Genomic DNA, 21,199 nt, shown 5'->3' with positions numbered 1-21,199 from the left:
AGGAGTCGGCGACGGCCTGGAGCGGGTCGCCGCCGAGGCGCAGGACGGCGCCGAGGGCCGCGAGGTCCGAAAAGTCCGCGGGCGCGCCCTCGGAGTAGACGCGGAACTCGAGCGGTCCCCGGAAGCGCCTCCGGAGCGCGTCGCTCGCCATCAAAGTCGCGTACCACGCGTTCGGCGCGTAGCGCGACGTCCAGTTGCCGGGCCCGACGTCGCCGCGGCGCACGTGGACGGCGACGACCGCGGCGCCGCGCGGCTTTCGGGAAGGCGGCGGGAGCGCGTCCGGCCCGCGCGCCGCGGCCGCGCGCCGCGCGGCGAGCGGCGCCGTCCACCGCGCGCCGTCGCCCCGGAAGAGGTCGGGACCGAGCTTGAGGCGGTCCCGCTCGTAGACGACGCAGGCGACGGACGCGTTGGCGGCGAGCGGTCCGAGGCCGCGCCACGTACCCGGCGCCGCGGAGACGCACGCGCGCGCGTCGGCGCCGAGCCGCGGCAGGCCGAGGCCGCCGAGGAGCGCGTCGCAGGCCCAGCCGTGGCTCGACCGGCCCGCGTCGCCGACGATGCCGCCGGCCTCGAAGCCGAGGGCGTCGGCGACCCACACGAGATGGACGGCCTGCTGGGCCTGGGCGCCGCAGCCGTCGTGCTTGGCGCGGATGTAGAGCTTCGGCCTGGCCCCGGGGTGCCCCGCGACGGCGGATAATGCCAAAAAGTAGGCCACGGCGGCGACCATCATCTCTTTTTGGAGCGTTAGACCATATGCCTCCCCTGTGGCGAAACGATCGATCGATCGGCGACTGCGCCCGTGGACGAGAGGTGGTCTTAGCGGTGCCGACCGACCATGTTTCGTGCGATCGTTATCGTCCTTACCGCGTCCCTCTTCGTCGCCGCGAGCGAGAAGGACCCCTTGGCGCCCTACGTCTTCGTCGCCGGCGTCGAGGGGACGGGCCACCACTGGTTCACGAGTTTCTTCGGCCACTGCTACGCGGCGGGCGCGTGCCGGAACTCCGACGTCGGGCTCTTCATGTGGCAGTGGGTGCTGGCGCAAATCGCGGAGCGCGAGGACGTCGCGCGATTCGCGGAGCGCGAGGCCGCGGCCCTGGCCGCGCGCGCGGCCGCCACGCGCAAGCGGCTCGGCGTGCTCAATACCCTTAAAGGGGCAGCCAAACTCGTCGGCAAAGAATATCGCAAAAAAGGAAGCAACATGACGATCCTCTGCTTGGCCTCGCTGCAAAAGAAAGTAAACCCAAACTGCGAAAAATTCGAAAAAGGCGAGCAGAGCTACCCGAACTACGGCGGTCCCCGCAAACCCGAGCAGATGCCCGAGATGGGGTTCCTCGCGACGGCCCTGGGGGCGCACGGCCAGCTGCGCGTCGTCGTGCTCACGCGCGACGCCGCGGCCATCGCCGCGTCCGTCTGCGACCACCGCCACTTCGGGGCCCCCCTGCTCCGCTTCTCCGGCAAAGCGACGGGCGACAAGGCCGCGGACGCGAAACTGCAATGCGCCAAGGAGTTGGAGCTCCTCGCGACGGCCGCGCGCCTCATCGCGGCCCAGGTCGCGGCCCTCCCGGCGACGGTCGTCTGCGACCACTACGACCAGAAGGACCTCACCGACGCGACGCGGGGCGGCCTCGCGCGGCTCGGCGCCTACCTCGGCATCGACGCGCCGACCTTCGCGGCGGCGACGAACAAGGGCCACAAGCCGAAAAAGAAAAAGGAGCCGCCCCACCCGGAGCGCGACGCGCTCATCGCCGCGCTCACAGAAGCGCAGGAAGGCGCGGCCGCCGCGTGCCTCGCGCGGCGGCCCGCGTAAGTCATGGTTTCCTCGTACTACGAATGACGCTTACCCGGCGGCGGCGGCGCCGTCGTCGAAGGCGAGGAGGCTGAGCATGCGCCGGGGCGCGGGGCCGGCCGGGTCCTCGCGGACGTGGGGCGCGCGCGCCGCGTGGCGCCCGCGCTCGAAGCCCCGGTACATGCCCTCGAGGAACCGCCGGCGCTGGTCGTCGAGGGTCGCCGCGGGCTTCGGCGCCCCCCGCGGCGGCCGCTTGCGGAGCACGAAGTAGGCCGCCGGGTGGTCCCAGTCGAAGGCGGGCCCGAAAGCGACGGCGTCGAGGCCCGCGGCCTCGAAGACCGCGAGCCAGCCCTTCCGGTCGCGGAAGTTGTAGCCCTCGGTGCCGCTGTCGGCCGCGTGCTCCGCGTTGTAGGCCTCGAAGCCGGGGAGGTCGAGGTCCTCGCAGACGAGCACCCAGGCGTCGGAGCAGCGCGCGAGCTCCGCGACGAGCGGCCCCTGCTCCGCGAGGGGCACGTGGTGCAGCACGTAGGCCGCGGAGGCGACGTCCGCGGACGAGTCGGCGCAGGGCAGCGGCAGGGACTCGTACCACTCGACGTCGGCCCAGGGCGAGCCGGACGCGACGCCCATGGTCTTCCCCGCGCCGCCCGCGCCCCAGCCGGTCCGCTCGAGCGCGCGGAACGACGCCAGGCCGTAGACGCGGCGCGCGATCTCGCCCGCGGACCCGTCGCCCGCGCCGACGTCGAGCAGTCGGAACCCCTCGACGTCGACCATGGCCGCGAGCGCGCGCCACGCGCGCGACGACGCCCAGAAGCGGCCCGGGTCCGTCGCGCCGCCGCCGGTCCGCGGCCAGCGCCGCGCCGCCGCGGGCACGGCGGCCAGCGTCCCGGCGGCGTGGTCCGCGAGGAAGCAGGCCTCGTCCGGGTGCGCGGCGCCCGCGCGCGGCGCGCAGCGGCGGCCCTCCGCGCGGCCAAAGTCCAGGTAGTGGTCGCGGAAGTCGGCCTCGGGCATCGCCGCTCGGACGTCGGGGTTCTCGGCGCCGTAGGCAGCCCAGTCGCAGTCGGCGACCAGGGCGCTGCGCTGCGCGAGGCAGTCGTCGCCGCGCGCGACGAGCGGCGGGAGGCAGAGCGACCAGAGGATGGGCGCTGCGATCCCTCTCCGCGAGCGGCGACGCGTCGCAGCGGCGGGCCGCATCAATCGGAGAGAGCTGTTGTTGCTATGCTCGGTGAGGCGCGAGGCCGAGCTCGCACAAAGCCATCATCGAGAGCTGCCCGGTCGACGCTGAACCAGCGTTGAACCAGCGTTTCAATGGGCTCCATCGTCATCTTCGCGGCCGCCGCCTTCCGCTGCCATGGGCAAGGACGCGGACCTGACGGAGGCCATCGGCTGGGCGGCGCTGGGCCTCGGCGCTTTGGCCGTGGCGCTGGCGCTGCTGCGGCTGCTGCTGAGCCCGGCGCTCGTCGGCGCGCTCCTCTCCGGCGCCGCGGGCCTCGGCGTCGCCTACGCCTTCGGCGTCGTGGACCGGCTCGCGGCGTGGTACGCCTGCTACGACCTGAGCGAGCGCCTCGGCGCGGCCGTGCGCGTCGGGTCGCTGGCGAGCGCGCTGTCGCGGACGAGCGGCGCCGTCGTCGCGGGCGACGTCGCGCTCGCGATGGCGGCGGGCTTCCCCGGGGGCGGCGACGCGCTCGAGGTCGGCGCTGCGGGGGTCGAGTTCGACCTCCGGCGGAGCGTCGAGACGCGGGGGCTCGTCGTGACGAGCGCCAAGCTCCGGGACGTGCGGGTCGTCGTCGCGCGGCACGCGTCGGGCCTCGTGAACTTCCAGCTCCTCGACGCGGCGGCGCGGAAGGCGTTCTACGCGGCGCGGGAGGCCGAGGCGGCGCCGGAGGCGCCGGCGGCGCCGGAGCGGGCCCTGACCATGGAGGAGATGTGCGCGGCCGCGGCCGCGGAGGCGGAGGAGGACGAGGCGGCCGAGGTCGCCGCGGAACTGCAGGCGCTCCACGCGCCGCCCGGCGGCGGCGGCGGCGCGGGCGCGGGCGCCGCCGTCGGCGCCGCCGCGGACCTCGCGTCCGCGGGGCTCGACGCCGTCGGCAGCGGCGGCGGCGCGCTCTGGGACGCGCTGTCGACGTCCGCGGCCGCGGCGACGGGCGCCGTCGGCGGCGCCGTCGACGGCGCGTCCCGGAGCGCGACGGCCTACGAGGCGACGGCGCGCAAGACGAAGGCGAGCCGGCGCAACTCCGTGCAGGCCGTCGCCCTCTCGGCCCTCGACGCGTCGCGGTCCGCGCGCGAGGCCGTCGGCGGCGCCGTCGAGAGCACGCAGGCGTCCGCGGCGACGTGGGCGCGGAACACGGTGTCCGCCAAACTGAAAGCCTGGCTCGAGTCCATCATGACGGGCACCGACGGGCCGCCCGTCGACCCGCCGAGCTTCCTCTACCCGGGCGTCACCTTCGTCGGCGCGGTCCACATCGACAACCTCACCGTGGAGCTCGTCGCGCCCGACGGCTCCGCCGTGCTCGCGCCGCCGCTCGTCCTCGAGGAGATCGTCGCGACGAGGTTCGCGCTCAAGAAGGCGCGCGCCGACGACGCGCTCGCGCCGCCGGAGCGCGTCCTCCTCCGCTGCCTCAAGGCGCTCATCGACGCGGGCATCGCCGACATCTGCGAGAGCCGCCTCGACGAGGCCCGCCGCATCGCCGTCAACGTCGGCTCCGCGGTCACGAAGGAGGCCGTCGCGCTGCCGAAGACGGCCGCGGTCGTCGCCGAGGCGAAGACCGTCGCGCGCCGCGGGTCCGTCATGATCGCGGGGAAGTAAGCGGCCCCGGACTGCAAGCTGATGTCGTCAAAGAGGTCGATTCCGAGCATGGCACCTTGCTCGCGGAGCGCCGCTCTCGTGCTTGGTCGTTGGAACGGCGCGGCATTGCGCGCGCGCTCGACTCGGAGCATGGCAATCTCGCGGAGCGCTGCTCTTGCTGCGTTGCGCGCGCGCTCGCTCACCACGAGCAGGCGCCTCGTGACGCGCGCCGCGGTCTGCGAGGCCTTTGGCGCGCCGGTGGTCGTGCGCGACGACTGGGCGCTGCCGCCGCTGGCGCCGACGTCGGTGCACGTGCGCTGCGAGGCCGCGGGCCTGAACTTCGCCGAGGCGCTGCAGTTGAAGGGCGAGTACCAGGAGAAGCTCGAGCCGCCCTTCGTGCCCGGCAACGAGTGCGCGGGCGTCGTCGTCGCCGTCGGCGCGGCCGTCTCGCGCTGCGTTGTCGGCGACGCCGTCCTCGCGCTGCCGCGCGGCGGCGCCTGGGCCCGCGACGTCGTCGTGCCCGAGGCCGCCGTCGCGCCGCTCGGAAGCGGCGACGACGTCGACTTCGCGAGCGCCGCGGCGCTCGCGGTCAACTACGGCACGGCGGACCTCGCGCTGGGGCGCCGCGCGGACGCCAAGGCGGGAGAGACGGTGCTCGTCACGGCCGCGGCGGGCGGCGTGGGCCTGGCCGCCGTGGACCTCGCCGTCGCGCGCGGCTGCCGCGTGGTCGCCGCGGCGGGCGACGACGCGAAGCTCCGCCTGGCCCTGGACCGCGGCGCGGCCGCGGGCGTGGTCTACGGAGGCACGGACGCGCGCGAGTTCCGGGCCGCGCTCCGCGAGGCCGCGCCGGAGGGCATCGACGTCGCCGTGGACATGGTCGGCGGCGACTTTCTGGAGCCCATCGTGCGGAGCTTGGCTTTCGACGGGCGCTGCGTCGTCGTCGGCTTCGCGAGCGGGACCATCCCGAAGATCCCCGCGAACCTGCTCCTCGTGAAGAACTGTGCGCTCGTCGGCCTCTTCTGGGGCGCCCACGCGATCCACCGGCCGGCCGTCTTCGCGGACTCGCTCCGCAACGTCGTCGGCCTCTGGCGGGCCGGCGACATCGCGCCCCACGTGTCCGCGACCTACGCGCTCGCCGACGCGGACGCCGCCGTCGCCGCGCTCGTCGAGCGGCGCTCCTCGGGGAAGATCGTCCTCGCCGCGGCGTAACTACACAACAGTCCCGTTACTACTCGGCCGCGCCGCCGTCCGCGGCCTCCTCCGCCTCTTCAGATCGTCCTCGCCGCGGCGTAACTACACAACAGTCCCGTTACTACTCGGCCGCGCCGCCGTCCGCGGCCTCCTCCGCCTCTTTTTTTTTGATCTCGGCGATCTTGTCCGCGACCTGGCCGAGGTAGAGCTCGTCGACCTCGGCCACCTTGGCCTCGAGGGCGTCGCAGGTCTTCAGACACTTCTTCTGGATGTGCAGCGCCTCGTCGACGTGGTCGTAGTTCTCGTCGTTGATCTTCTTCAGCTCCTCCATCAACGCCCGGAGCTCCTCGTCCTTGGCGTCGATCTCCTCCCAGCTCGGCGGCTCCGCCGGCGCGTCCTCGTCCTCGCCGGCGACCTTGGCGACGGCGTCGTCGGACGGCTCGTGGTCCAGGAGCCGGTGGGCGATCTCCAGCGCGTTCGCGAGGTTCTCCTTCGTCGTCCGCGGCGCGTCGACCATGGCGGCCTCGGGTTTGCGCCGCGGTGCCGCAGGAAACGCGCGGCCGGCGACCTGGCGTTGGCTGCAGCCCCGGCGAGCACGGCTGCCCGCGGTGTTGGACGCTGCCCACGAGCTGCCCCAGCGCTCGACGGAAAAAACGATGCGGTTATTAGTGATGGCACCATGCAGCAGCCCGCGAAATTTCCTTTGCTGATGGGGCTTTGAGTGAGAAGGCGCCATGGAACGGTTGGCGCTCGCGTTCGTGGGGACCGCGGCGGCCGCCTACGCGCCGTCGATGTCGCCGTCGATGTCGCCGCCGCCGTCCTACGCGCCGTCGCCGCTGCCGACCTACGGGCCGACGGCGTGCCCGACGCTTGAACCCGTGCCGTCCTACGCGCCTTCGGCGTCGCCGCCGCCGACGCCCCAGCGCGAGTGCACGGACGTCGAGAGCAAGTGGATGGACGACAACGGCTACGACTGCGAAAACGCCGCGGCGTCCTACTTCGTCGACAAGTGCACGGAGAGGAACGACTGGGTCAAGAAGCATTACTGCGAGCAGCGATGCGCGGAGCTCGGCATGGGCTACGTCGACATCGCCTGCGACGCGCCCTCGCGGGCGCCGACGCTCGCGCCGTCCGTGGCACCGACGGCGCCGCCGTCGCCCGCGCCGACGACGCCGCGGCCGTCGCCCGCGCCGACGACGGCCGCGCCGACGCGCGGCGAGGCCGCCCCCGGGCCGTCGGAGAGGAAGGCGTCCGACGGCCTGAGCGTCGCGAGCGGCGGCGCCATCGCGACGATCGTGCTCCTCCTCGCCGCGGGCGCAGCGGCGGCCCTCTGCTTCACGAAGGGCCCGTCCGTCGCCGCGCGCGCGTGCGCGGGCGCGCCCGGCGACGACGCCGCGGGGAACGTCGAGCTCGCCGAGGCCGTCTTCCTCCGCGACACGGCCCCCTCCTCCGACAGAGCGAAGATCGAGGCCGTCCGCGTCGAGGCGGTCCGCGCGCTCGAGGACGGCGACGCGCTCGCGGGCCTCGAGGCCGCCGTCGACGAGGCGGGCTTCGACTCGTCCCTCTACGCCGCGACGGGCGACACGGCCCTCTAGGAGACGGTTACGTCTTCGGCGCCTCCTCCTTGAGGATCCACCGGTTGCCGTCCGCCCAGCGGATGCCCGTCCACGGGTTCGGCGAGTCCTTCTTCGGCTGGTTCCACCGGCCCTCGTGGACGCCGTCGCCGGCGGAGATCTCGTCGCCCTTGATCTCGCCGTCGAAGGCCCACTCGCGGAGCTTGTACTTGTCGATGTTCGCCTGGTCGCACGCGATGACGACGAGCGGCCCGATCCCCCGGGGCCCGACGTCCGTGCCGGAAAAATGCGCGACGTAGCGCCGCGGCTTCGTGTCCAGCGCCTCCACGGTGATGCGCCGCTCGCAGAGCGGGTGCAGCTGGTCGGCGTACTCGCCCTCGAAGCGCGTCACCGTCGCCGGCGTCGCGGCGCAGGCGCCGAACGCCCCGGCGGCGAGGGACGCGCTCGCGACGCAGGACCCGACGGCGCGCCGCAGGGCGGCGCGCGCCGGGACGCGCGGCGCGTCGAGCGCGGCGACCGAGGCCGCGAGCAGCAGAGCGTAGCACATCTTGTGCAGCATCGGCATCGTCTGCAGCTCGATGAGCGGCACGCGCACGGGCGCACAGGCGCCGCCGCGGCGCCGGGCCTCGAGGAGCCGCGCGCCCACCGACGCGTCCGCGGCGCCGCACCCGCCCCCCGGACATCCACACAAGGCGCTTTATATTCGGGATGCAAAAAGGGAGCCCGCGGCCTCAGAAGGTCGAGACCCAGAAGGAGGGCTCCGGCGGCGGCGGCGGCCGGTCGCCGCGCGTGGACGCGGTGAGCGGCGTCGCCGGCGCGCGGGAGGAGCCCGGGCGCGACGGCGTGTGGTAGGGCCCCGGGCTGCGGTAGGTCGGCGTCGCGTAGGTCGGCGGCCGGGGCAGGAGCTCGCCGGCCCGGCGGTTGCTGTTCACCGGCGGCGCGGCCGGGTCGATCCAGCTGTTCCGCCTCGCGTCGAACTCGGAGATGGGCGTCGACCGCGGGAGCGGCGCGAGGTGGCCCGCGGCGGGCGCGAGGCCGTAGGCGCTGTAGGCCGGCGTCCGAGGGCTGCCCCGGACGCGGTAGGCGAAGTCCTGGACGGGCGTGTACGTCGGCGCGTCCACCGGCGGCCGCGCGCCGGGCCTGGGCAGCAAAAGGGTGCGACATTCCCAACTTCAAAGGCTTCGATCTCGGTCGTTTTCCGCTCGTTTCGGCTGATTTTTGGACGAGCGATCATCTCTCGGAGCGCTCTCGAAGCGTGGGTGCTGTTTCCGAAACGCGCGCGCGCGGAACACTCACGTTGAAGCGACGTTGAATCACCCTTTTGCTGCCCTGCCCCCGGCGACGGCGGCACGAGCGCGCGCTCCCGGGGCTCCACGTCCTCGAAGACGAAGGGCGTCACGGGCGTCGGCGGCGCCAGGGGCTCGTCCAGCGGGACGATGGACTCCTCCTCGGGCTCGTAGACCAGCGGGCGCACGGGGCTCGCCTTCTCCTCCTCGGCGCCGCCGTCGTCCGGCGGGTACGTCGTCTCCGGCGGCACGAGGGGCCGGCCGGGCGGCGGCGCGTCCGACGGCGTGAACGTCGGCTTCGTCTCGATGGTCTTCGGGGCCGCGCCGCCCCCGGCGCAGGCCGCGAAAGCGCCCGCGACGCAGACGAGAAAGACGACGCCCGCGACCGCGACGACGAGAGCGCCCCAGGGCACCCAGCACAGCCCCAGGAAGGCCTCGTCGCAGTCGTCGTCGTCGCTCGACGACGACGCGGAGACGTTGATCGTCGGGGCCAAGGACGGTGCCGCGACAAAGTCCAGGACGCACGCGCCGCCCTCGAAGGAACTGTGTGGGAACCACTGGTTTGGGTGGTCCTGACCAAACTTGAGAATTCTCTAGCTCGGTCAAATCGAAGTCGATTCGGCTGATTTTTGGACGGATCGATCGCTCTCGTCGATCTCTCGAAGCCCAGCCAAAGAGCTTGTGTCAAAACATTCGAATACGCTCACATTGAAGTCGGGTTGAAGATTTGGTTTCCACACAGCGAAGGACACGCGGAACGCGAACGCGCAGAGGCTGCTCGGCGCGGCCGACGGCAGGGGCGCCGGCGCGAGGGAGAGCGGCGGCGTCGCCGTCGGGGGGAGGCTCGGGGTCGACGTCGACGGCCGCAGGGACGGCGCCGGCGTCCTCGCGGCGGACGGCGCGCGCGTCGGCCACGGCGTCGGAGTACCGGTCGGCCGCGACGAGTTGCTGAGGACGTCCGTGGGCGTCGGCGTCGGCGCGGGCTGCGGGGCGTTCGACGGCGCGAAGGACGGCGCTATGGATGGCGCGTAGGTCGGCGCGAAGGACGGCGCGGGCGTCGGCGCGGGTTTCGGGTTCGGCGACGGCGCGGCCGTCGGCGTCTCCGAGGGCGCGGCCGTCGGCGCCGGCTGCGGCGCGGCCGTCGGCGCCGGCGCCGGGGCGCCGGTGGGCGCGGCCGTCGGCGCCGGTTGCGGCGCGGCCGTCGGCGCCGGCAGCGGCGCGGCCGTCGGCGTCGCCGACGGCGCGAGCGTCGTCGGCGCGGCCGTCGGCGCGGGCGCGGGCACGGCCGTGGGCGCCGCGGACGGCGCCGCGGACGGCGCCAGGCAGCAGACCTCGGCGTCGAGCGTCAGGGTCGTGGACAGCGCCGGGCTGTCGTCGCAGGACGACACGGCCGCGTCGCCGAAGACGCCGACGACGAGTCCCGTCGCGGTCGCGGGAACGGGAAACGTCACGTCCGTCGCCGGCCCGCAGCCGTACACCTCGCCCGCGCTGCAGCCGTCGAGCGCGCTCGTCCCCAGGTCCGCGGCGTCGCAGGACCGTCCGCCGAAGGCCGCCCCGGAGAAGCCTTGGTGCGTGGCGTTCAGGGCCACGACGGCGGCCCCGCCGAGGTCTCCCTCGAACGTCGCCGAGAGCGCGCCCGCCTCGACGGCGCAGTGCGGCGGGAGCTCCGTGGCATAGTCGAAGGTGTTCAAGATCGCGCAGCTGGGCCCGTCGCAGGAGCCCTGCTTCTCCAACGTCAGCGTCGACACGACGCACGCCGCGCTCGGGCGATTCGTCGGCGCGGGCGACGGCGCGGGCACGGACGGCGCCGCGGTGGGGGCGCGCGTCGTCGGCGCGGGCAGCGGCGCCCGGGAGGGCGCGGCCGACGGCGGCGCCGAGGGTGTCGACGTCGGCGAACTCGTCGGCGCGCCGCACGTCGCCGTCACGCCGTCGAACGCGTCGCACGCCCACGCGTCCGCGGGCTGCACGACGAGCTCGAAGTCGCCGTCCGGGGCGCAGACCTCGGACGTCGCCGTGCGCCAGTTCGCCGACCTCGCGAGGACGAGCGCGTCGTCGCCGGCGACGGCGTCGTCGGCGTCCCTCGGCACCATGGTCCAGCCGGCTAAAACGTCCTCCTGGGCCTGGCGCGCGACGGCGGCGTCGAGCCGCAGCTCGAAGACGGCCCGCGTGCAGTCCTCCGTGGCGGCGCGCGCCGCGGCGACGACGACCAGGAACCGCATCGGAGCAACACAATACAGCTCAGACCCACACCAAAACGGTGGGGGCTGCCCGCAATCGTGAATAGCGCGAGGATTTTTGAGGTGGGCAACTCCCGGTTCAGCGACGCCGGCGACGCAAACCTCCACTCGCTCGAGAATTGCGAAACTCGGCCTGCTGCCTTCGACCATGTCCGCTCTCATGCGCACGAGCCTGTCCCGCCTGCCGCGCCCGACGGCGGCGACGAGCAAGCGCTGGCTGAACCTGCACGAGTACCAGAGCGCGGCGATCATGGCGAGCCACGGCGTCAACGTGCCGCCCGGCATCGCGGCGACGTCCGTCGCCGACGCCGTCGCCGCGGCCAAGGAGCTCGGCGGCGACGAGGTCGTCATCAAGTCGCAGATCCTCGCCGGCGGCCGGGGCCTGGGCACGTTCACGAACGGCTTCCAGGGCGGCGTGCACGTCATCGACAGCGCGAAGACGGCCGAGTACGCCGAGAAGATGATCGGCGCGACGCTCGTCACCAAGCAGTCCGGCGCCGAGGGCAAGCCCGTCAACGTCGTCATGGTCGCGGAGAAGATGAACCTCGTCAACGAGATGTACTTCGCCATCCTCCTGGACCGCGCGTTCGGCGGGCCCGTCGTCGTCGCGTGCGCCGAGGGCGGCACGTCCATCGAGGACCTCGCGGAGTCGTCGCCCGAGAAGATCATCAAGGTGCCCATCGACGTCGTCGCGGGCCTCACGGACGCCAACGCCGAGGCTATTGTGGCTGGTCTCGGGGTCTCCGGCGACAAGGAAGCGGCGAAGAAGCAGATCGCGTCTTTATACGAGGTCTTCAAAAGCTGCGACTGCACCATGGTCGAGGTGAACCCCCTCGCCGAGGACGACCAGGGCACGCTCATCGCCGCGGACGCGAAGATCGGCTTCGACGACAACGCGGCCTTCCGCCAGAAGGACATCTTCGCGCAGCGCGACGAGTCGCAGGAGGACCCGCGCGACGTCGCCGCCGAGAAGTGGGACCTCAACTACATCGGCCTCGACGGGTCCATCGGCTGCATGGTCAACGGCGCCGGCCTCGCCATGGCGACCATGGACATCATCCAGATGCACGGCGGCAGTCCCGCGAACTTCCTCGACGTCGGCGGGAGCGCGACGAAGGAGCAGATCGTCGAGGCCTTCAAGATCATCACGTCGGACTCGAACGTCAAGGCGCTCCTCGTCAACATCTTCGGCGGCATCATGAAGTGCGACGTCATCGCCGAGGGCATCGTCGCCGGCGTCAAGGAGGTCGGCCTCGAGATCCCCCTGGTCGTGCGCCTCGAGGGCACGAACGTCGAGCTCGGCAAGAAGATCATCGACGAGAGCGGCCTCAACATCACGTCCGCCGACGACCTCGACGACGCGGCGAAGAAGGCCGTCGCCGCCATCTAGGAGAAGAAAATCGTACACGCGCGCGCGCCGGCTCCCCCGCTTTCCCCCCGCCGCGGTTCGCGCCCGCATCTAAGGTGTCCAATACAACAAAAAAACGAGCCTAGTCGAGCGCGGGCTTGGGCGACGTCGCCTCCTTCGACGGCGAGTCGGCGGCCGCGTAGGCGCCCGGCCCGCACGACGCCGTCGCGCAGAAGAGGCTCCCCGCGGGGACGCCGCAGGTCGCCGCGGCCCCGTCGGGCGAGTCGACGACGGCCGGTGGTCGCGCCTCGCCGTCCTTCCGCGGCGTCGCGAGCGGCGGCAGCGTCGCGCGGCCGCCCGGCGGCGCGTCGAGGCCGCGCGGCAGGTCGACGTCGACGTCGCTCGACGACGCGCGGGGCTCGCGGCCCGCGTCCGCGTCGCGGCCCGCGTCCGCGTCGCGGCCCGCGTCCGCGTCGCGGCCCGCGTCGCCCTCGGTGCCCTCGTCCTTGCGCTCGCCGCCCGCGTCGTCGCCGCCGTCGTCGCCGCCGCCCCCGAGCATCGCGACGAGCTCGAGGCCCGACGCGTCGCCCTTGGGCGCCTCGACGTCGCCGGCGTCCTCGGGCGCCGCGAGCGCGCCGGAGGGCCGCCGCGGCGACGGCGGCGGCTTCTCGATGGGCGCGCCGCAGCGCCACCAGGCCGCCGCGGAGAAGATGTAGATTTCGTTCATGACCGTGTACGCGATCAAACCCGCGAAGACCCGCGTGCGGTCGTCGTCGTCGTCGTAGAGCAGGAGCAGGATCGCGTAGGCGACGCCGATGTTCGCCTCGCCGACCTCCGTGGCCACGGTCCGCGCGTCGAGCGGGCTCAGTCCCGCGATCCGCGATGGCCAGTAGCCCAGCGCCAGCGCGACGGGGCAGGGGAAGACCGCCGCGAGCCAGCACTTGGGCGGGATCATGCCGAAGGCCTTGGCGTTCGTCACGGAGGCGACGAGCACGGCGGCGGCCAGGAGGCAGATGCCGAGGCCCGCGGCCCTCTTCTCGAGCTTCGCGCCGAGCGCGTCGTCGCGGTAGCGCAGGACGGCGCCCGCGACGGCGCCCGTGAAGACGCAGATGATGGCGAGCATCATGTCGAGCCAGGGCATGGACGCGAAGGTGAAGTTGTCCCCGTGGAAGCGCCGCGCGAAGACGAAGAAGTCGAGCGGGATCGCGATGGACGCCGCGACCTGGGCAGCACAAGGGTGATTCAACGTCGCTTCAACGTGAGTGTTCCGCGCGCGCGCGTTCCGGAAAAAGCATCCACGCTTCGAGTCCGTTCCGAGAGATGATCGCTCGTCCAAAAGTCAGCCGAAACGAGTGGAAAACGGCCGAGAGAGGAGCCTTTGAAGTTGGGAATTTCGCTCTCTTTTCCTGCCCTGGCCGCGACGGACGAGAAGAGCGTGCAGACGATGCCGAGCTCGACGTTCCCGCCGAAGATGATCTCGAGGAGGTTCGACCCGTTGCCCCCCGGCGCGATGGCGCAGAGCAGGAACCCGACGGCGAGCTTGTCCTGGAGCCCGAACCTGCGCGCCGGCGGTGGGACGACATCTCCGGATCGTCGGGAGGGACGCGGGCGGCGCGCAGCAGGCAGATGCCGCAGACGACGGCGGGTCGTATGACGAACTGCACGCCGAGGCACACCATCATCGCCTGCGCGGGGACCGGCGCTCCGGCGAGGAATGCTCCGCGCAACGCCGCGAGCGCGCCGCCGGCGTCCTGAGCGCCCGCACGTAGGCCGTGCGCTCCGTCGCGCAGCCCGCGGCGAAAGAGATGATCAGGTTCACGACGAGGATCAGCACGATCTCGTGCCACGGGGCCGCCATGGCTCGCGGTGGGCCGGCCCCCAGGTGCGCGTCCCAGCGTCCCAACTGATCACCCGAGAAAACTTTTGTGCGACAAGAATACCTTGGATGTGTATCATCAGCATTTTGAGGTCAGCAGGATCGGCGCGACGATGGGGGGCTGCTTTCGCTGCCCGTGTCGGCGCTGCTGCTGCCGCGCGGCATCCGATTCGGCGCCGGCGCGCGCGCTGAAGACGCGGCAGTGCGTCGTCGAATTCATCATGGCGGCGGCGGTGTCGTTCTCCGCCGTCGCATTGACGGGCGCCGTGAACCGCACCCTCCTCCTCTTGAGGCCGACGAGCGCCGACGCCTGGTGCGCGCTCAAGATCAAGAGCGCGTGGATCGACGCCGTCTGGGTGCTCGTCGCCTCGGCGACGGCGGTCTTCGCCGTGTTCCTCGGCCTCGCGGCGCGGCGCGTCCGCCTCCTGCGCGCCGCGGGGCGCGTCGACGAAGACGGCGACGGCGCGGCGGCGAGCGACGACGCGGCGGCGTGCGTTGGCGACGGCGCGGCGGCGAGCGACGACGCGGCGGCGTGTGACGGCGACGGCGCGGCGGCGAGCGACGCGGGGAGCGACGACGGCGCGGCGGCGAGCGACGACGGCGGCGCCGCGACGACGCGCGCGCGCTGCTCCGAGCTCCCCGCTTGGATCGCGGCGCACGCGGCGTCGCCGCGCGCCCGGGAGACCGTCGTCGAGCTCGAGCGGGAATGCGCGGCGTGGGCCGGCGCGGACGCGGTCCAGGCCGCGCTGAGCGCGCTCGACCTCGACTCGTCGCCCGCCGCCCAGGTGGCGACCATGGCCGTCGTCGCGGCGCCCGGCGCGCTGGCCATCGCGGGCCTCGCGGGCCGGCCGGCCGTGGACCCGGCCGTCGTCGACGTCGTCACCAAGCTCAGCGCCGTCGCCGCGGGCCTGTGCCTCAAGGAGGCCCTCTGGTGGTGGGTCGGCAGCGTCGACAACGTCCTCGACTCCTTCGTCGTTTCCGCGGTCCTGCTCTTCGTCGCGACGCGCGCGACGGACGTCGTCGAGTGCTTCGTGCGGCGGTGCGACTGCGACGGCGGCGGCGCGTCGCGCGGCAGCATGCTCCTCGCCTTCCACGAGTCCATCTGGTGCGTTCCCCAGCCGCGCGGCCGCCGCGTGATCGCTTTGCTCTAGGTCCCAGGCCATCGGCTGGAGCATCGCCGGCGGCGTCGCGTCCATGGCGTCGCTCGCGCTGCCCGGCGAGGACAACGTCGGCGGCTTCGACTTCGCGCTCGTCAACGCGCCGGCCGTGACGTTCGTGGCGGGCATCGTGCTCAGGTGGCTCCTCTACCGCGTCGACGCCGCGCGCGAGAAGCAGGCGCGCAAGGCCGCGGAGGCCGACGAGGCGGGCGCGCCGCCGCGGGCCGCGGCCAAGCTCGAGCGGCGCTGCCGCCGCGCGGCGCAGCACCTGCACCTCACGACGCTCGCGCTGGGCCTCGTCGTCGGCTGGTCCTACGAGGAGGTCGCGACCCCGGCGTCCCGTGGCGATTCTCGTGGTGAGCGAGAAATCTAGGTCGCGACGCGGGCCATCTGCCTGCCGGTCATCGAGGACGCGGCGCCGGTCGCGCGGGTGCTGCTGACCTGGCTCAAGGCGGCCGTCGCGGCGAGCCTCGCGCCCGCGGCCCGCTCCGGCGTCAGGATTTTCTGGAGAGAGTCGGGCTCGGATCGTCGCGCGTTTTTAGGCCTGCTCGATGCTCGCGGCGTACCGCGACGGCCTCGCGCCGAGTCCCGCGCCGGCGGAGGGCGACGTCGAGGACGCCGCGGCGCCGGCGGAGAACCCGCTCCAGGACGACGACGCGCGCCGCGACACGGAGCTCGTAACGGAGGGGAGTTAGCTCGCGCGGGCTCGGATCCTCTCCCGCAGCGCCGCCGCGACGCGGTCCGCGGCGCCCGGCGGCGCGGCGCGGAGGAAGAGCTCGCACCAGCCGCAGTCGACCTCGGAGACGAGCCAGGCGCCGTCGCCCGCGGGGAGGAAGTCGACGCGGGCGACGAGCGGCCTCAGGCCGGGCAGGACCGCGGCGAGCGCGCGCTCCGCGGCCGCCCGGAGCGCGTCGTCCGCGTCAAGGGCCTCGACGGGCATGGAGGCCCAGGCGTCGTCCGCGGCGCCCCAGCCCTGGGGCTTCTTGCGCACCGCGTGGGAGAAGTCGCCGTCGACGAAGACGAGGCACGCCTCCCCCGAAACCGTCACGTCCTCGAGGTACGGCTGCAGCAGGCACCCCGCCTCCGGAGGCGCCTCGCCGTCGTCGAGCCGCACGCAGCCGCGGCCGCGCGTGCCGACGAGCGGTTTCGCGACGACGCGCGTCCATCGTCGCGTCGCGTCGCGCAGCGCCGCGTCGACGTCGTCCCCGGGAAGCGCGACGCGCGTCGGCACGGCGCCCGTCAAGTCGGCGAGCCAGCGCTTGTCGCGGCACCGCAGGATGCCGCGCGCGTCGTCGCGGGGCTCCCAGGCGCCCGGCGCGTCGAGGAGCGCCTCGAGCGCTCGCGGATGCTCGTCGTAGTCCCAGACGCCGCGCGGCAGCAGCCCGCGGCACGACGACGCGTCGCCGCCGCCGCGCCAGTCGGCGCGTATGTGCACGGCGAGGCCCGAACGCTCCAGCGCGTCGATGAGCGCGCGGTCGTCGCGGATGGGCAGCGGCTCGTCCGGGCAGGTGAGGTAGAGGACGATCGGCTTGTCCTCGGCGGCGACGAAGGAGCGCTTCTTTGTTAAGAGGTTGTGCAGCTCGTCTTGCGGGGAGCGCTTGTTCGTCATTATTGCAGTTGAACGCTCAGCGGCGCTCGTTATGCCGCTCGACGCGGCAGATTCGGAGCTTGACTACTTAAAACCGTTCGACGCGCCGCCTTGACAGGGCAAATTTGTGCGCCATGCTTTGTGGTAATTTTTGTTGATGCTCGCTTGAATGAGCGCTTGAATCCAAGTGAGCGCCTCGATCGGTGCGCAATGGGACGGCGGGGCAAGCGTCCGACGACGCCGCCGGCCGTGCCCGGCGGCCCGCGCGTCGCGTCGCCGACGGACGCGCAGGTGCCGCGGTCCTACGGCCGCGAGGAGGAGGAGGGCGCCACGGAGTACAAGCTGTCGCTCTGCTCCGCCGGCAGCAACAGAGTCAAGAAGCTCGTCACGCAGTGCCTCTACCGGCTCACGGAGGGCCACGGCCGCGCCGTGTACCGCGTCGGCGTCGAGGACGACGGCACGCCCAAGGGCCTGGACCGGGCGGAGCTCGGCGCGAGCTTGCGGACGCTCCGGTGCATCGCGCGGCAGAACGGCGCCGCGCTGAACCCCTGCGCGGTCTTCGAGGTGTCGCCGGGCCACTTCGTCGCCGAGGTCGTCGTGGACGTGGGCTGCGACGCCGACGACGCGTCCCTCGACGCCTGGGTCGGCGACGGCGAATTCGCGCCGGAGCTCGCGGCGCGGCCCGAGCGGTCGACGAAGTCCGCGCGGCGCGCGTCCAAGTTCGCCGCGAAACGAGAGAAGTGGCGGACCGCGGCGACGGCCGAGGCCGAGGACGACGAGACGGAGGAGGACGACGACGACGACGGGTCCGCGCGGCGCGTCGCGGTCATCGGGAGCCAGGGCAGCGGCAAATCGACGCTCGTGGGCGTGCTGAAATCGGGCATGCTCGACGACGGCCGCGGCCTCGCGCGCCAGCTCGTGCTCCGCCACGGCCACGAGGTGCGCGACGGCGGCCGCACGTCGGCGCTCAACGAGGTCCGCTGCGGCGGGCTGCGATTGGTGGACGGCCCCGGCTCGGAGAAGTACCTCAAGACGACGATCTTCGGGTTGACGGCGTTGCGGCCGCGCGCGGCGCTCCTCGCCGTCGACGCGCGGCGCGCGGCGAAGCTCGGGCGCATGACCCTCGAGCACCTCGGCGTCGCCATCGCGCTGCGGATCCCCGTCGTCGTCGCCCTCACTCACGCGGACCTCGCGGCCGACGTCGAGGCCGCGACGGCGGGCGTGCGCGCGGTGCTCGCGCGCGCGGGCGTGCCCGACGCGCGCGTCGTCGTCGTGTCGTCCGTGACGGGCGCGGGCTACGACGCGCTCGAGGCCGCGGTGGACGCCGCGTGCGGCGACGGCTCGGAGACGGAGGCGTCGAGCGACGGCGAGGAGGCCGACGCGCGCGCGCCGGCCGTCGTCGTCGACGCGGCCTTCCGCGACGTGCCCGGCGCGGGCACCGTGCTCGGCGGCACGGTCGTCGGCGGCGACGTCAGGGTCGGCGCGCGGCTCGCGCTCGGGCCCGTGGATTTGAGCGGCGCCTTCGTCGACGTCGAGGTCACGTCGATCCGCGTCGAGGGCCACCGCCGCGACGTCGCGCGCGCCGGGTCGTCGGCGACCTTCGCCATCGGCCACGGCGCCGAATTTCGGGTCGCGTCGCTCCAGGGCAAGGCCGTCGTGGAATTCACGGCGCCCGACGCGTCCTCCGCGGCGGGCGTCGCCACGCCCAAGCCGCGGACGAAGCGCGCGCGGTGCCGCCACCGGCGGCGCGCCGCGGGGCTCGTGCTGCTGCCGCGGCCGCCGCCGGGCGCGCCGCGGCCCAAGGGCGCGACGGTCTTCGCGGCGGACGTGCTCGTGCTCGCGGCGCCGGACGGCGGCCTCGCCGCGGGCTTCGAGGCCGTCGTCCACGCGGACGCCGTGCGCCAGGCCGCGCGCCTCCTGTTCGCGGACGGCGCGGGCGGCGTCGCCGCGGGCTCCACGCGCAAGTGCACCTTCGAGTTCCTCTACCACCCGGAGTACCTCGTCCCGGGCACGCGGCTCATCCTCCGCGACGGCAGGACCCGCGCCGTCGGCACGGTCGTGAGCGTGGACGTGTAAGGGAGCCTGTGATGGCCGGCTCCGGAGCGACGTCGCCGCGACGCGGAGTTGGCCCGTCGGGGCGAGAAGGAACCCCCCTCGCGCTGGGACGTCGCGGCGTCGCGACGCAGAGTCGGAGCTCGCGAGTGGCCCGATTGAGGAAGGGAAGAGACGACAGTACGGCATGTTGACCACATGTTGACCACAAGATGCCGCGCCTTTCTCGATCTTCGATCAGGCATCTCAGAACAACAACTTCTGCAGCCGCTCGCAATCAACATGGCACGCGCGTCCCACAGCGTCCTTGCACGAGAGACGGTTTACAATCTCCACTGCGAGCGCCTCGGCAGCGCGTCGACGCGCAAGAGCTCGAACGCGTCGCTGACAGACGCAAGATCCATCCTTGACAGCGGTGCACCCCGCCGCAGGCCTCCTCCTCGCGCTCCTCGCCACCGCCACGGCCTTCGCGCCCAAGTCCACGAGTCGCTCCAGCGCCCTCGACCACCACGGCCCGCAGCACCACGACCTCCTGTCGCGAATGCACTCGGCGCGGCAGGACTGCACCGTCGTCTTCGACGCCGAGGGCTCCTACTGCCTGGAGGATTCGCTGTCCCGCCCCGCGGCGCCCATGACGCGCGCGGACGCGCTGACGTGCCTCGCCACGGACGAGTGCGAGGTCCCGGAGCGCTACGCGAGCCTCCTCGAGGTCAAGCGGACCGGCGCGAAGCCGTCGCTCCAGGTCTTCGACTCCGAGGGCAGCCACATGCGCTAGGACGCCCCCCCCCCCGATCGATCGCAGCCGCCCGGCTCCCGACGAGCCCGGCCGCTCCGCGCCGAGACCGCGCGCGCGCGTGAGCACGAGACGCGCGCGCGCGCGGCGCGTGTGAACCAGGGCTCCCCTCTCGAAAAGTTAAGTCGCCTCCGCCCCGGGTTCATACAAACAAAATTTAGGACGGGGGCATGAGATCGAGGACGTTCATGGGCATGCCGTCGATCTCGGTCGAGTAGTACTGCTCGAGCTCCTCCGCGCGGCCGAGGACGTCCGCGGCCGCCGCGTCGATCTCGTCGAGCTCCGTCGCCGCCTCGGCCACGCGCGGCAGCGGCGCCTCGACCGCCGCCGGCGGCTTCTTCTTCTTCTTCCTCCTCGGCTTCTTCTTCGCCTCCGCGGCGCCCGCGTCGTCCGGCGCCGGCGGCTGGACCCAGGCCGCGCCGGCCGCGCCGCAGCCCTCGGCGCACGTCGCGACCAAGATCGTCGCGAAGTCGAGCTCCAGCCCGGCCTGCGACTCCATGCGGAAGTAGTGGAGGAGCTGGGGCATGACCTGGAACTCGAACTCGCGGACCGCGCCGCACGGGCACCGCGGCGGCCACGACTTCGGCGGCCGGCCGTGGCTCCCGTGCCAGAGCGGCCTGCCGCCGCGGTCGTAGCGCAGGACCTGGGACGGCTCGCGCGCGATGCGCGCGAGGAAGGTGACGACGGAGGGGTCCGTCGTGCCGGTGATCTTCAGCTCGTCGACGGCGACGGCGGCGTCCGCGATCCGCGCCTCGGGCGACGGCTCCGCGCCGGCGATCTTGTCCGACGGCTCCGGCTCGACGACGATCTCGTGGCGGGGGAGGCCGCGCGACGCCGTCGGCGACGGGCCGTCGTCCTCGTCCTCCGACTCCGGCGGCGTCTCCGCGGCGTAGCGGCCGTTCTCTCGCGGGAGCCGCTGCTCGACGACCGCGGCGGCGGTCCCCGGGTCTTTTTCTGCACATTTCCCGCAGCAGAAGACGTAGACCGCGCGGTGGAAGGCGGATGTAGGTTTGTCCAGCGGCGCGTAGATCTGGCAGAGGAACTGAGAATCGGTCCCGCAGGCGTCGCAGGCGTTCGCCGGCGGTCCGTCGAGCCAGATGGGCGCGCCGCCGGCGACGCCGCCGTCCCAGTTGTTCCAGTTCTTGTTCTCGAATAATAGCCGGTTCTTGTAGGGCAGCGCGTAGCCGAGCTGGACCTTGCCGTCGTCGTCCGACTCGGAGACGTCGGAGTCGAGCGCTTCGAGGATCGCTGCCATTGTTTTTTTGTGGTTGGTTTTGCGTTCGCGTGCGCACGGAGGTCGCAGGACCGCTTGGTTATGGGCCCGAAGCGGCCGCCATATCGCTTTTTTGATAGGCTCCCTTTAGAATGATCGAACCATCGGTCGGTGAGTATAAATACTAAATCGCTCGCGGCCCTCGAGCAAGACGAATTTCGCTTCTTTAGCTCAGTGGCAGAGCACTACCCTCGTAAGGTAATGGTCGATGGTTCGATCCCGTCAAGAAGCTACGAACGACCATATCATTCGGAGAGCA

The 21,199-nt window shown here is 72.9% G+C and overlaps 5 protein-coding genes across 5 annotated transcripts; 3 read left to right on the top strand and 2 right to left on the bottom strand.

Moving 5' to 3' along the window:
- Nucleotides 1–4,871: 4,871 nt before the first annotated feature.
- On the top strand, nt 4,872–5,762 carry AURANDRAFT_12964 (hypothetical protein; the record flags this gene model as incomplete). The annotated part of the gene is made up of 1 exon (XM_009040324.1): nt 4,872–5,762. A coding segment is annotated over one exon (891 nt), but the record flags the coding sequence as incomplete, so codon positions are not given.
- A 1,596-nt stretch (nt 5,763–7,358) lies between these two features.
- AURANDRAFT_65378 (hypothetical protein) lies at nt 7,359–10,835 on the bottom strand (the record flags this gene model as incomplete). The annotated part of the gene is made up of 4 exons (XM_009040221.1): nt 7,359–7,955; nt 8,077–8,470; nt 8,638–9,159; nt 9,355–10,835. The coding sequence occupies 4 exons, from the start codon at nt 10,833–10,835 to the stop codon at nt 7,359–7,361; spliced, it is 2,994 nt and encodes a 997-aa protein (XP_009038469.1).
- A 178-nt stretch (nt 10,836–11,013) lies between these two features.
- On the top strand, nt 11,014–12,243 carry AURANDRAFT_28673 (hypothetical protein; the record flags this gene model as incomplete). The annotated part of the gene is made up of 1 exon (XM_009040325.1): nt 11,014–12,243. The coding sequence occupies one exon, from the start codon at nt 11,014–11,016 to the stop codon at nt 12,241–12,243; it is 1,230 nt and encodes a 409-aa protein (XP_009038573.1).
- A 100-nt stretch (nt 12,244–12,343) lies between these two features.
- Nucleotides 12,344–13,342, bottom strand: AURANDRAFT_65377 (hypothetical protein; the record flags this gene model as incomplete). The annotated part of the gene is made up of 1 exon (XM_009040220.1): nt 12,344–13,342. One exon carries the CDS (start codon nt 13,340–13,342, stop codon nt 12,344–12,346), a length of 999 nt encoding a protein of 332 aa, XP_009038468.1.
- Nucleotides 13,343–14,298: 956 nt separating this feature from the next.
- Nucleotides 14,299–19,649, top strand: AURANDRAFT_65376 (hypothetical protein; the record flags this gene model as incomplete). Its single annotated transcript, XM_009040326.1, has 7 exons — nt 14,299–15,182; nt 15,229–15,556; nt 15,608–15,727; nt 15,777–15,911; nt 17,114–18,880; nt 19,116–19,167; nt 19,306–19,649. 7 exons carry the CDS (start codon nt 14,299–14,301, stop codon nt 19,647–19,649), a joined length of 3,630 nt encoding a protein of 1,209 aa, XP_009038574.1.
- Between the last annotated feature and the right edge of the window lie 1,550 nt (nt 19,650–21,199).

Source organism: Aureococcus anophagefferens, assembly GCF_000186865.1.
Source record: "Aureococcus anophagefferens unplaced genomic scaffold AURANscaffold_14, whole genome shotgun sequence".
Classification (NCBI taxonomy): domain Eukaryota; class Pelagophyceae; order Pelagomonadales; family Pelagomonadaceae; genus Aureococcus; species Aureococcus anophagefferens.
Note: the sequence above shows the minus strand (reverse complement) of the source record. Positions and strands in the feature narration are given on the sequence as shown.